At 41.0% G+C, this 15,401-nt stretch overlaps 1 protein-coding gene across 1 annotated transcript in view; it reads right to left on the minus strand.

Moving 5' to 3' along the window:
* The window catches only part of DOK6 (docking protein 6), a 374,630-nt gene that overhangs the window by 74,398 nt on the left and 284,831 nt on the right, over positions 1–15,401 (minus strand). Inside the window, exon 6 of the mRNA XM_080822172.1 lies at positions 8,528–8,666. Within this exon, the coding sequence (XP_080678298.1) occupies positions 8,528–8,666 (139 nt within the window). The remainder of the gene's footprint in view (positions 1–8,527; positions 8,667–15,401) is intronic.

Below are 15,401 nucleotides of genomic sequence, written 5' to 3' on the forward strand. Positions count from 1 at the left end.
ATCCTGCCCTGTTTCAACTAATACATGTGCATTCATTGAATACATCCCCAAAATTGACGACTACACTCATACCTTTGAAAGTAAGCTTAATTAACTCCCCATGCAATTCTTACATCAATTTTTGTAGATTTTGATTTGCTCACTACTGGTCTACATTTTTTCTTCTATTTTACAACACTGTCCCAAAGAGAAGAGAGTCTGATTCTTTGGGTTTTCTGTGTATATGCCATAAGTGTATGTTTGTATGCTGAATTATCTTAATTGACCTTTGAAATCTATTGTTTCTCTTTAAGGAAATCATTCTCATAATTGCCATGAGCAGATTGTATGGCCATGAATAAATAAGACTGGCATAGTTAAAAAGATAAGAGAGAAAATCATTCATACAGAGTTTACTCATTATTCTTTGATTCTAGCAATACAAATGAAAGAACAAAATTATATTTTTTAACATGAAAAATTGTACTCTTTTATGTCAGGCAGTCATTTTCCTTATGCATTATTAATGCTAATCAAGTTGATTAAATGTAAAAAATATATATAAAATGCATTTTCTGAAGTGACACCTAGAGCATCTACAACAAATTTAAGAAAAAAGAACATGATATAAATAAAATATGTGCTATTATATTGTGTTACAACACCACTTGCTAGAAAAATTACACATTGACCTCTCCCCATTTCCAATTCATTGGTGCATTTACGCAGAAATGAGTATTTTTCTTCCTGTCTGTGTGTTTGTTTAGAGACTGCATTTTCTTTAATGTTCTGACACTGGAACAACAGTAAGTAAATGGAATAATTAGGATCACAGGTCCACTTTAGTTATCAACTATAATCATTTGTTCTAATTGGGCTTGTGTCACTTCATTACAATCAGTGTCTATCAATCAGTAAAAGAGAATTTCACAAATATGCAAATGGCATTTCCCAGCAGGGAACTGGCCATTGTGAGTAGTAATGAAGGCTCTTGTCTTATGATTAATAATTGATAATATTGAGCAACAGAATCATGAATAGAACTTTGAAGAATGAATTTATTAGCAGATAATCCTATATATTAGATGTGACACATCACTTGCAATCACAAATCACACATTTAAACTTTTCCTAGAATTTCTTAAAGTTCGATGAATATACCTAGAAAAGAAATTGCAAAACGTGTTAAAATTTTTCTGTGTACTACTCATCAGAGTATTTTGCTTCCATTTTTTTTTTTTTTTTTACATTTTCAGTGTAGGAAAACTAGTTATTATTACTTTTTTTTTTTTGTAGGTAGAGATTCCTGTAAAATGTGGATATGAAGAATGCCTTCACTAGAAGGAGAGTCAAATTACCTGGGAAAGAGCCCATTCTGGAAGGCTTTCTCATTTCTTCACCAAATTATAAATGAGCCCATGGTATTCCTGTTCTCAAAAGATCTATGTACTTGAAAAGAATTGAAGGATATTATTCGGCTATCCTTGGGAATAACAATGGAGTGTCTTCACAATACTACTTAAAACAAGATCTATAAAGAACACCTCAAACTCAACATCCAAATAACAGATAATCACGTCAAAAAATGGACAGAAAACATGAACAGACACTTCTCCAAAGAAGACATACAAATGGCTAGCAGACACATGAAAAAATGTTCATCATCAGGGAAATTCAAATTAAAACCACCTTACACCAGTTAGAATGGCAAAGATTAACAAGACAAGAAACAACAAATGTTGGAGAGGATGTGGAGAAAGGGGAACCCTCTTACACTGTTGGTGGGAATGCAAGTTGGTGTAGCCACTTTGGAGAACAGTGTGGAGATTCCTCAAGAAATTAAAAATAGAGCTTCCCTATGACCCTGCAATTGCACTACTGGGTATTTACCCCAAAGATACAGATGTAGTGAAAAGAAGGGATGTCTGTACCCCAATGTTTACAGCAGAAATGGCCACAGTCACCAAACTGTGGAAAGAGCCAAGATGCCTTTCAACAGATGAATGGATAAAGAAGATACGGTCCATATATACAATGGAATATTATATAGCCATCAGAAAGGATGAATACCCAACTTTTGTATCAACATGGACTGGACTGGGGGAGATTATGCTGAGTGAAATAAGTCAAGCAGAGAGAGTCATTTATCATATGGTTTCACTTACTTGTGGAGCATAAGGAATAACACAGAGGACATTAGGAGAAGGAAAGGAAAGGTGAACTGGGGGAAATTGGAGGGGGAGACGAACCATGAGAGACTGTGGACTCTGAGAAACAAACTGAGGGTTTTGGAGGGGATGGGGGTGGTGGGGGTGGATGAGCCTGGTGGTGGGTATTAAGGAGGACACATATTGCATGGAGCACTGGGTGTGGTGCATAAACAATGAATCTTGGAACACTGAAAAAAGTAAAATTAAATTTTAAAAAAAAACAAGTATTATGGTATTTTGCACACTCTAAGATGCCATCAGTTGAAAGACAAAACACTATTTTATGTAGCACTATGAAAGAATAGAGCTATCAATTAACCTGTAACTCATATTTGACTTGAGAGATGTTAAAATGTGAAAAACATGTGCATCTTGGAATTGGTAAACTGTCAGAATAGTGTTTTGCTATTCATGCAACTATTTAGACAAAAAAAAAAAAAATCATTTCAGGGCTTATGTGGGTAAGTTCTGTGATACACCATAACCCTAGGAGGGCAAATTCCCTTAATTTCTCATGGCTATTTGAGTTAGTTTTCCAGGAAGCTGGCTTCATTCTTTCTCTCTTCTCCTGTGCTCCTCTCCCTTTGCCTTTCCCTGAGATGTTTTTGTCGTTGGTAAGGTGACACCATCACAAAATTTCCATCAAAGATGTTAAAACCACCCCTTGGGCTCGTTCTTATGGGTAGTGTATGACAATGCCACCTCTTCAGAAATTTCTTTCCATCTTACATTTATAAAAAGAAGTAACAATTTGCTTTTAAACTGTTATTTTTCAAAAGGTTTATTGTTCTTGGAACAGTGAGGTTTTTTAGTTTAAGTGTGTGAGCTTAACTTGCTTTTATTCTTATATTTCTAGTAACAGAAGCATGTAAAATGACAAATAATAGAGAAGGAAACCACTCTTTGTTTTCTAAGCAAGAAATGTTACGTGAGGCTCTGTTATTCTCTTTTTTCTATCCACCAGAGCTTAGGACAACATTGGGATTGATAGCTTTAGACAGCAGTGCACGAGGCCAGCCCTGGTGGTGGTGTTCGGGGCGTTAAAGCAATCTTGCTATCTTGCTGATATTTTAATAACACGGGTGCTATTTGTCCTTAAACTACACAAAATTGTGACCAGGTGACCAGGTGGCAAAAACTACTGGAAATAGGAGCGCTCCAAACCCTGTTTTTAGAAGGATGCACTGTAATTCTCATTATGGGAAGCTGTCCTTCTGCAAATAGGCTTCTAAATTACTTGTAGTGTTACTAATGACAGTACCCTGCTCCTTTTCTTTACTTATTTCTTATTTATTTATCTCAGGAAAATTCATTGAAAAAATTTATTCATGTCTTCCCAGGTGCTCCTTACCTATGGGCATTTTATAACACATGGAAGCTTACGAACCCAAAAACCAAATTTAAAAAAGAACTTCTTTTCATATTGTGTGTGTAACAGATCTATGAAAATTAAATTATTTCAAGGCATCTGAGGTCTTGTCACCTCCGCTGACTTTAGCCTCACTAGGCAGAATCACAAGGGCGCATTTTGTGACGGTTTCTAATGAATAGCTTGTATCACAAAGACAAGAAAAATTTCCTCGATAATGCTACACATGCAGGGCAGAGGACCTATAAATGATTTTAGTAACAGCATCGAAAGAACTCTGCTGGTTCTAAGAACAAGAACCATCTCCGTGAAATGCAAATTCTAGAGATGCCATCTGCTCACCCATCTAGCTTTGATCATTTCCTCAGGGATTTGAGTCTTGGTGAATCTCTCAGAACGACTTCTAGTTCAAAATGTACAACGGTGGCTTCAATCTCCCATGCACCCCCAAACCAAAACTGTCCTCTGAAACAAGACACTTTGGTGTTAACAGCTAAAGAAAATACAGAGGACCGTTAGCCCCTTTTGTGACCATTTTCGGATTCCCACTTGGACAAGAGAGTGAGAAGCTGACGCTCTACACCTGGAAGCCAGAGGGGAAGTGTGTCTTCTCCTAGTGCAGAATTCATTCCTGACGGAGCTTTAATTAAGGACCTTCCTCTCAGCTGGTGCTCTGAGAAACCCGTCGGGGTCCATTGAGCCCAAGGACTCAAGGGGTGTTTTCAGTAATTCGGACCAAAATCACGTGATGCCATCATCTCATCAGTACGAGGAAGGCCTGGAAAATGTTTGATATTTCAAGGAGTAAAAGGAATGAGATCATCTAACTCGGGCAGCGTAAGTTGCTTGATCTCACAAACTTCCGCGTCACGTGAGAGAAAGAACTTCCTTGCTCGTCCGTGTATCACCAGGCAGCTTAGTGAGCAGAGTAAACCCTTTACAAACCTGTGAATGGTTAATCCGTGGCTAAGCTCTACTTAAAAACTTCTGGTGTTGGTTAATAGTAATTAATTCTTGCGTCATCTTTCTCAGTGAAGGAAATGAAAAAAAAATATTTTTTTTAATTTTATTTTTTTAGTGTTCCAAGATTCATTGTTTATGCACCACACCCAGTGCTCCATGCAATACGTGCCCTCCTTAATACCCCCCACCAGGCTCACCTGTCCCCCCACCCCCTCCAAAACCCTCCAAAACCCTCAGTTTGTTTCTCAGAGTCCACAGTCTGTCATGGTTTGTCTCCCCCTCTGATTTCCCCCAACTCACTTCTCCTCTCCTTCTCCCAATGTCCTCCGTGTTATTTTTAATAGCCTTACTGATTTAATGATTCTTGTTATCCGGTACTCTATAGTGCAAATGTACTGTTTTATTCACAAGGCTGGGAAGTTTTTCTAGATATCAGATTCTTTTTATTTTTTATTTTTATTATTATTATTTTATTTTTTTCTTTTAGATATCAGATTCTTTAAACAAGAACAAAAACATGGCCTAACTTAGATCATGGAGCTATATCAAAATATGTTTATTCTTGTGTTCCCCCTCACCCCCAGGAAGGAAGGTTACAAACATGGGCAAACCCAGGTTCTAACCACACACGGGATGTCAAAGATTATATTGAATTTTCTGTTACAGTTAAGAAATGGTTGTTGAGATATTATTTCTCATATACATTTGTTTATATATAAGACAGTAACACTGTTAAATCACCTCTCTTTTATTTAAAAAAAATTTTTTTAAAGATCTTATTTATTTATTTGAGAGAGAGAGAGCATGAGAGGGGAGACGGTCAAAGGGAGAAGCAGACTCCCCATAGAGCTGGGAGCCTGATGCGGGACTCGGGGATCATGACCTGAGCCGAAGGCAGTCGCTTAACCAACTGAGCCATCTGGGCGCCCAAATCAGCTCTCTTCAAAAGGATGAAAGTAAATGTGCCAGTAGCTTGAATAACAATGTTCGGGGCCATTTATTGCTTATATAGCTCATTCCTAATTTGATCTAGTAACAAATGTAAATGTGGTAAAACTATGTAGGCATTTTCTACGTGCTCAGTAACAATCTGACACGGACCATTTTTAGAAGTGGAAAGCTAATGAACAACGTCACTTTCTGATTTTGTAGGAGACACGTAATAAATAAGATGCATCGTTTTCATATCTGAAATTCGGGGCTATCTTTCTAGCTCTCAAGCTATACTTCTGCCCAGTTGATAGCACAGGCCTTTGTTTTCCTTAAATAAGCAAATGAAGCGTTAGAGGGTGTTTAACTACTATTTCATAGTCGTCGGAATTTCTTCTTTCAAAGAGATTTGTGCATGTCGAGGCAGTCTCTTAAAAGAAAAAGTAAAAATTATGTCTGGGAGCCCTGGAAATGTTTACTTATGGTCCCAGAATGTGGGGAATGTGGGGAGTTGTCAGGTTGTGGTAGCATGCTGTCTGAAAAACATCAGCTCGGCTTTTCTGAAGAATGCACGACAGAGGAAATAATCGAAGGAGTCTGAACCCTCAGAGAAAAGCATAGCTGTGCGATTGGGTTCGAAATTAAATCAAATGCTCTATTTGCACGTGTGCACCAAACTGATGGGGTCTTTGATGTCGTGATTCTTAGAAATATCTGGTTTCTTTGGTGAGCCTGCTATTTGAACGCCTGTCCCACTTTTCCATCTCCGAGCACCCGGGTCCGTGATGCACCCCATGATATGCAACCCCCGCACCCCGCACCCCCAGGGGTAGACTGCCTGAGATCTAAGTCAGTGCAGGTCTTGAACCCCAAACAGCAACTGCCGGGCTTGGCTCCGGGGACATGCTTCTCGGCCACACAGGACATTATCATGTTTATCACCCACGACAGCATAAATGGCAAATGCGAATTAAATTTTGTTTTGCAAATTTTTTGGCACAAGATTGTTAGACATACTTGAAAGGGATTGAAAGATATTATGTAGCGACAGTTGGGAATAACAATTAAGAGTCTTCACAAACGTTGCAAGTCTTATAATTATTCAAAATCACTCCTACAGATGGATCACTATCGTAATAATGAACCTTTTCATGGTACTTGCCATGTGCCAGGCCTGTTCTCAGTACTTTACAGATTTTAATGCACAAGTACCTCATAACAACCAAAGAAGTAGGACTATTATATCCTCATTTTACAGATAAAGGAAATTGAAACATTTAGAAGTTAATATTCCAAGGTGCCCAAGGTGATAAAAGCCAGGAAGCGGTGGAAATGGGATATGAACTCAGGACACATACCCAGTGCTCTCCTTTACAGCAGACAACATGGTTTTGTCAAAAAGCTCTTGGCATGTCCTTCACAACAATACAATTAAATAACTGTACTTATAAGCATTTTGCCTGTTCAGAGCAGCTATAAGTAAAGCTACTGTTAAGTGTAGTTAATTGTTAACTGTTAACTAGCAGCAAGTGACATGGCACTGTAAATTTTGGTTGCAAACATCAGTAGATTCTGAAATAATTAGAAATTTGGTAGTTATAGTTTCTCACTGATTTAAGCCCTTGGATAAATGTCATATTAATTAGATAACCGTTAAAATGGTTTACACTTAACCCAAATCTTTCTAGGAGACTAAGTTACAGCAGTGTCTTAATGCTTCTACAATTAATCACACAATCATATTAATAATCTTACTGAACATTAGTTCAGGCCACTCATTCAACCCTATGGAAGGCCATTTGTCCTGCATAAGGCCTGGTTTTCACTTGTCACACTGAGGTATTAAGAAAGCTCTTTATTTTTTTTGTTTTATTTTATTTTAAATTTTATTTATTTAATTGACAGAGAGAGAGAGAGAGAGCACAAGCAGGCAGAGTAGCAAGCAGAGGGAGAGGGAGAACCAGCCTCCCTGCTGAGTAAGGAGCCTGACACGGGGCTTGATCCCAGGACCCCAGGATCATGACCTGAGTCGAAGGCAGTTGCTTAACCAACTGAGCCACCCAGGTGCTCCAGGAAAACTCTTTAAAGCTCTTCCTAGATAGATAAAAATGTGTATGTAGTATTGGCAAAATTGGAAATGTGTTAAAAATAACATAAGATCATTTGCTAAATTACTTTTTGTTTTGTTATACCTAAAAGATAATTTTGTATGTGTCAAAAATAGTATGTAATGGAGAATTTAAAAAATCAAAACAAATGTAATACTACATATAGAACTCTTGTCGTCTTTAAACTGGAACAGAATTGTGAGTGTCATTCCAGTGGGTAACCCACTTATGTCCCCAAACTCCACCCAGTTCCTTCTTTAATGAAATCTGATGCCTCTCCATAAATCTTGAGGAATGGTCACCTCTTAAGATTATGACCAATAATCACCCCATTATTTGCTTTTCCAAGAAGTTAGTAGTAACACTTATAATTTTTCCTCAGCTACTTGTAAAAGTTGCTGTTTCAGATTCTTTACTGAATGATTTCTTAGCTTGACCACAAAGCTGTAGTATATAGTTCCTTATACTGTTGGGAAACAGTATAAGGTCCTTCTGCAAATATTTGATGATTGGCTCTGAAACACATGCAGAAAGTGTTAGAAGTTTCAGAGAATCTAGGACAAACAAAGACAAAAAGAAAGCGGAATCCTTTCTGGGGGTAACTAAATTTCCCTGCTTATTTTGGCCCCCCAGTTGAATCTCTACGCAGAGATAGGCAGGGAGCACTGCTTCATAATTCACTCTCTATGCACCTCAGCCCTCTTTGGGTAACTGTGCCAACAGGTCACGGGGAGATATATGGAGCACAAGGCTCCCTACCCGTGGCCACGAAGAACTTCTTTGGGCATATGCTGAACAGGGCATTAGAGACATGGGATTCGGTACCTGGGGTGAGCTCTTGGGACAGGGGGGTGGGGGTGGACACCGGGGTGCTGACTGACGTGAATGGGCCCACAGATACATGATGCGCACCAGACCTCAGCGACATTCATTTCCAAGCTGTTAGGTTACCGAGGAAGGAGCCTTACCCGGGCCTTCTGCTCCATTTCTAGCATTAATCTTTCATGTTGCTCAGCTATGGCCAGTGTCGCGGAATGGACCTTCTGATAGATCATTTCTCCTTCCCTTGTTTGAAAAGTGAATAGTCCTTCTCCTGTGTCACACATTCTGTGAGGACAGAGATAGGGAAAGATATGGGTCTTCATGTGTTCAAGTGCGAACAGTTCTCCACGTACAAGATGCCCGTGCCCTGGGTCACCCTCCTCCTCGACTTCCACGGAAGCTAGGGAAGTGTTCAGCCTTGACCGAGCCAACCAACCAGCAAGCACATCTTTAAACGGCACAGGACACGGAACGAAGGGCAAAAACCCACGTCTGTTTGGAATTTTAAAGATGAAGCATTCACCACCCTGGACAGAAACAAGACGCAAGTGGGTTCAGCCACTGCCATGCGGCACCTGCCTGTCTTATGAATGCAAACAAGTAGTTGTTTCCTTGAAGGATTTTCACATTTGTGTTATCATAACCCTATTTCCTATGATTCGAGAGCTCTTGAAATGTAAAGAACTTAAGAAAAATCTTCAATTTGATACTCGCTCTTGGAGGCACCAAGAAGACTATGCATTTTTTAGTTTATGGATTTGCACACCTAGGCTGAAGCTGTGATTTAAACCGAGCAATCCTTAAACAGATCTTGTGAATCCAAGAAATGCCCCGGCATAAAGAAGACCCTATTTGGATGTGAGGATATTTGGCTTGAAGTTTGGCTTTGCCACTTACCAGCAGTGTGATCTGGGACAAGTTAAATAACTTGCCTATTCTTCCTTTCACATTTCTAACATAGGAAATATAACCGTACTCATCTCACAAGATCCTTGTGACAGTTGAAAAACCAATCTAAACTATCCACCATAGAGAAAAGAGTGATTTAATTTTAGTATTTTTATCTGGTGGACTATTACACAGCAATTACTAGGTCATTTCTGAGAGCATATAATAACGTTAGAAGCTCTATTATGTACATTCAAGAGGGAAAATTAGAATAAAAATTCTTTTTCAATTATTTAATTATAATTACCTTTTTAAAACATCGCTTTATTGGAATAAAACCACTAACACCTTGCTAAGGCAATAGGATTCTTGGTTAATTTTATTAACAAAGACTAATTCTAAGATGAAAAATATTTCTAATTTAATACTTTAAGCCAGCTTTTAAAAATAACTGGAGACCCTCAGAAAGACCCACACACTCTCAGTATGATGCTATCTACTCAGATATTGGCTGGAGCGTTGTGCCCTTGGTTTTCAGATCAGAACATCGAAAGATTTGCACGAGGTGTTCGTGAGGTCAAACTATGTCCCCCAGCACCCAAAAGATTTTGCATTCTTCTCTATGGCTCTCCAAGGAGTTTTCGGTAGAAAAGAAAAGTCTCTAGAGGCGTCAGACGTCACAGAGGCTACGGATGCTATCCCGTAAGGCCCCATAGAGCCAGCACTTAGCTTCTGTGAAAAAGATCTTAATAAAATTCACACAGCGTGAAATGGAAAGTCTGGGGGGGAAAATGAAGCGTTTTCACAAAGTGAAACAAATGAGCCTTCTTTGTTGATTCAGAGGAGTCCACAAGTCCGCCAGCCGGAGCCGGGCCAGGGCTGACACGTGGCGAGCCGGCTTGTTCCGACGAGGGCTCTGTTCCTTGTCCTGTGAAATCACCGAGGAGGACCCCTCGGAGATGAGACAGTGAAGACACCGACTGTCATTTCTTACTTAGTCACCAACAGGCGGGGGGCCCACCCTTGCCCACTTCCTGGGACTCAGCTGCCCGGAAAGGGTTTGGAAGCTTGCGGGAGGTTTCCTCCAGCCTCTGAAACACAGACTCCTGTCAACTCTAGCCTTTCTTGGATCAGCAAACAAGGCCTTAAAACACACTAGCTTTAAAAAGTGGAGACATTTGCAATCAAAGATGGTCTTTCTTCCACGCGGGTACCTACAGCCAAGCTGCTCACACTCCTTCGGTAAAATTAGTTCTTACTTAGTGACTTTCGTCTGCAGTGTTGGAACGAACAGCTTAGGTTTCCCTGCTTAGTGTTTAAAACCTGTTATCTTGGGGCTCATAAGAAGATGCAGATATTTATTCCTTCTTAGATGTCTGAAGAGTTTTCGGGGAGCAAGCGGGTACTGGAGAAGGTGCGGAGACATGAAGTCATTTCGACTTGCTACTGCACGTGTGGTCCACAGACCCGCGGCCCCGGCCTCGCCGCGAGCCTGCCCGGATTAACGGAACGGAACTGTATATCCTAGACCCCAGGGGACTCCTCTGCACGTTGTGGTTTGGGAAGCACAGGCGTATCGAACTCTTTCACCATTTCATTGAAGGGGAGACAGAGATCACACTCGCGGCCCAAATGAGGATAATCAGAAGCTGCGTTTGTATAGCTTCAGACAGTGACATAGGACGCTGAAGGTCAGAAAGGAAACACCATGACAAAGGGACAAAAAAATGTAAAGAACCTTTTCCTTAACTTGGGAAGAGCCGAGACAGAGGTGCCACCTGCTGCGTGGCCTAACCCCCTTGCCGCTAACATGCGCGTTCCGCGATTGCATTTATTTGGAGAAAAGGTGACAATGTGGATACTGTATGTCGGTCTTGGCTCCAAACTGATTTTGGTGGAAATTTACATACAACTACAATTGTTAGCTCTCTTTCTACTTAGCAAGGTGTTTTCACAAAATTCATACTTTTTCTTACCAAAAATTGAATGTCATAGGGTATCCTCTCTAAGGTCCCTTCGGCTTTAAGGAACAAACCAGAGCCTCATAAAAATTCTAAGTAGGACTGACACATTAATTTCCAGGGTGTTGTTTTGTGTTGTTTTGTTTTTTGCTTTTGACATTGTGACCTAGGGGACATTAGAATAGTATAGGATCCGAAAGTCAAAAGGCACAGATGTCAACCATCATGTCATGGCCGGTGATGTTCATTTATCCCATATCTATTGGGCAGGTACAGTAAGCCAGGCACTGTCCCGAGCCTGAGGATGGAGAGGAAGGAGACGTATACACCACGCATTGCCTCTGAGGCTCTACAAGGAGTGGGGAAAACCAGGCATTGTTGGGAGAACGACACACTTACCTGCAGTAAGTGCTAGCAGGCAGAAGGAAGGGGCCGACGGAAGGTAATGGGGGGTTGACCAGGACACATTATTTTACCAATTCAGTCCCTTATCTATAAAACTAGGGCAAACAGACTTGGTTACAAGGTTGTGTCCATTTGGTCAGGGAGGGATTAATCCAGCAGGCCATGGGGACCCAAACCCTGCACGTTCGGAAGAAAAGCCAGTGTTTGGGCTGGGGGGTGGGGGTTGGGGTGGGCGTGGGAGGGAGTTGGGGAGGGGGGCGGTCCCTTGGCCAGTTTCTGTGAGTCTTGGTTGGGAATCTGCAGCCTGATAAGAGTGAATTTGTGTGTGTCTGAGGCCTTGAGCCATGCTGTACCGGTATGACTGCATGAGTTTATCCTAATACGATGCTTATTTTGCTCCGGTGGAGGCTGGAGTCGAGTGACTCAGCCTGCCCATGTGACTGATCCTTAGGAAAAACCCTGATGGTAAGGCTTGCTGTGGCTCCCCCGGTTAACAAGGCTTCTCGCGTCTTTCACACACCATCGTGGGGCGGACAAGCGTATCCCGTGTGACTGCCCTGGGACGGGGGCGGGGGCAGGGGTCCTGGAAGCCTGAGCCTGTCCCTTCTGGAGTTTCTTCCTTCTCCGCACTTTCACTATAGCAACCTAACTATGAGCAGCATCACCTTTTCTGAGTCCCGTGTCTTCCTAGAGAAACACCGAGCCTCAGGGTGGTGTTGGGGACCCCTCCACTCTAGGCAGCCGGCGTGTGTTATGTTGTCAATAGGGTTCCACAGAGTAAGAGTCTAAGAAAATCCTAGTATTTTCTGTCAGTGGCTCCTTTTCTTCCTTTCCTTCCCTTTTCTTTCTCTCTTTTTCTTTTCTTCCTTTCTTTCTCCTTCTTTCCTTCCAGATTTTATTTATTTATTTGAGAGAGAGCGAGAGAGAGCATGAGCTGGAGAGGAGGCAGACTCCCACTGAGCAGGGAGCCCAATGCAGGACTCGATCCCAAGACTCCAGGATCATGACCGGCACCGAAGGCGGACGCTTTACCGACTGAGCCACCCAGGCGCCCCTCAATGGCTCTTTTTCAAATTCCCTTTATCTTCTTCTTCTCTAGCCCATCTTGCCACTCACTTCCACAGTCATGCGAAATAACTAGTCTCTGCTGTGTTCTAATAAGGACCAACCAGAGATGACGTGAGTGAATGTCTGTGTTCACAGGAAACAGAACCCCAAATGAGGGGCTCCGCTATGCGGGGTTCTCCCAGTTCTGCTCAAAGGGGAGAGACAGCTCTAAAAGAGGGTCCCCGGGAAGCAAATCTCTTAAGAACATACCCTACGTACCACGTAAGCTATTAAGGATGCCCTCCTTTTCCTGCCTTTAAGTCTCAAACTTAACTCTGTCTGAAGGGTTAAGTCCCAGTCTTTTTCCAAATGACAAACAAAAGAAATTCACCCAAACAAAGGTTGTGGAAACACTTTACTTTTAAAAAGTGAACATAGAGAGCGCCTGGGTGGCTCAGTGGGTTAAGCCTCTGCCTTTGGCTCGGGGCACGATCTCAGGGTCTGGGCACGATCTCAGGGTCTGGGATCGAGCCCCACATCGGGCTCCCTGCTCAGCGGGGAGCCTGCTTCCCTCTCTGCCTACTTGTGATTTCTCTCTCTCTGTGTCAAATAAATAAAATCTTAAAAAAAAATGAACATAGATACTTTAGAATAGTTATCTGTGGGTCCTTAGATACAGTTTTACTGTAGACAATCTGTCCACCTCTGGCAACGTTGTCCATGTTCAAAGCTGTATGACTTCATTCGCGGTGTAAGTTTTGCAATATTGTAGATATATTTCATGACCAAATATTTACCCTCCGTGCACACAAAAATTTTAAACCCTCAGCAATGGAGACGAGCAGGAGTACTTTCCTGAAAACCCCGTGGTGTATCTATTCAGTATTTAAAATTTAATGTTTAATTATAAAAAGTAATGAAATTCTTCAAAGCACAGCCTTTCTGCCGAGCAGTTAAAACCAATTAGCACTTTTATTCCATTAATGGTTTAATCTTTATTGTCCTTTAACAATGCAGGCATTCCACTTTCCTTTTAGCAGCTACGAAAAGTAGCTGAAGTTTCTCTCTATGAGCTCTGGTGAGTCCGACTTGGATCTGGGGTAAGAAAGTGCAAGCAAAATGGACAAACAGACAGAAGCAATCGGATAGCAAGTCTGGAAACAGATCCTGGTCATATGAGAGGTAAGTAAGGAAGGAAAGTGTCATCTCCGGTCTGTGAGGGAAACTGGACCCTCCAATAAGCTGTGATGGACACTGGTCGTTAGAAAAATACTGGATCCACGACTCTGCCTCCAGTGACATAAACTGCAGAGAAAGCAAGTAAAAAAAAAAAAAAAAAGTAGTAGAAGAAAATAGGGAAGAATTCCTATATAAATTCAGGAGGAAGGAGTTTCAAGCTATGATCCAAGCCAAAAGGTAACAAAAGAAAAAAAAAGAATGACTCTGCCTGAAAAAAGAACTTTTTTTTTTTAAATAAAAAAGGTATCATACACATGAGCAGGCAAATAAAAACTAGGAAAAATATTTGGAACTCACAACACCTGATAACTTCTCATCTATAAAGTAGGTTTATTATGTCAGTACTTTTTTCAGAGGTTTAAATATTAAATGAATTAATATATGTAAATCTTAAAATGGTGTATGTTATGATTATTACTCATTAAATAGTAGTACTATTGTCACTACTACTGTTAAAATAGATACCTAAAACACAAAACTAAATGCAAAAAGGGTGACAGTAATATGTATAGTGTATGAACATTTGTGTGAAGAAAAGTATGTTTTCGCTTGCATGTACATGAAACTCTGGACAAATGCAAAGAAAGCAACTGTGCTTTTTAAAAAAGATTTATTTCTTATTTAGAGAAAGAGGGAGAGAGGGAGCACACATGCATGAGTGAGCTGGGGGGAGGGGCAGAGAGAGACTGAGTCTAGCAGACTCCACGCTGAGCAGGGCAACCCCAGGACCCCAAGATCACCACCTGAGCCAAAACCAAGAGTGGGATGCTTGACTGACTGAGCCACCCAGGTGCCCCTCACTAATATTTCTTTATGTAAATGGTCAAGTTAAAAAGAGAAGTGCCATTAATTTATTAATTGGATTTAATTAATTAAAATTAATGTTAAGTTTTAAAGCAAGGGTCAGAGTACTCTCACAGGACTTTGGTGGAGATGTAGTGTTTAAAATGTGCCTAGCTCAGTCTCTGTCACTTAGCAATCACACTTTTACTGCTAAACTTATAAAATACTGGATTGATCATTTGGGGCCTCCCTTCCAATTGAAACACACACACACACACACACACACACACACACTCACACACAATCTCTTTCCAGTGTAGCATCGACACCTGATCTGATTTTCAAGACAACCAGGGTTGCAGAGTTCTGGTTAGTAATGAATTGAAATAACAGCAACAATTGTAGCAACGGGTGAGAACAATAGCCAACCCTCAGGGGGCAAGGATTTAGGCAAGGCTTGGTGTTGAACACAGTCTGTGCATTACCTCACTGAGCCTCAAACACCAGCAAGGCCCTCACCGCTTCCCCCTACAGAAAACTCCGTCCTAAGGTGGGAGGCGAAGGAATCTGCCCAAGGTCATTGAAATTTAAGTGTCTGAACCCAGACCTGTGATTTTAGAGGGAAGCTCATTATCGCTAAGCTCGATTTTGTTCATACAAGATGAGAAGCAGAAAGGCATGGTAATTCTTTAATTAT

The sequence above is a fragment of the Martes martes genome, assembly GCF_963455335.1.
Source record: "Martes martes genome assembly, chromosome: 13".
In the NCBI taxonomy this organism is placed as follows: Eukaryota; Metazoa; Chordata; class Mammalia; order Carnivora; family Mustelidae; genus Martes; species Martes martes.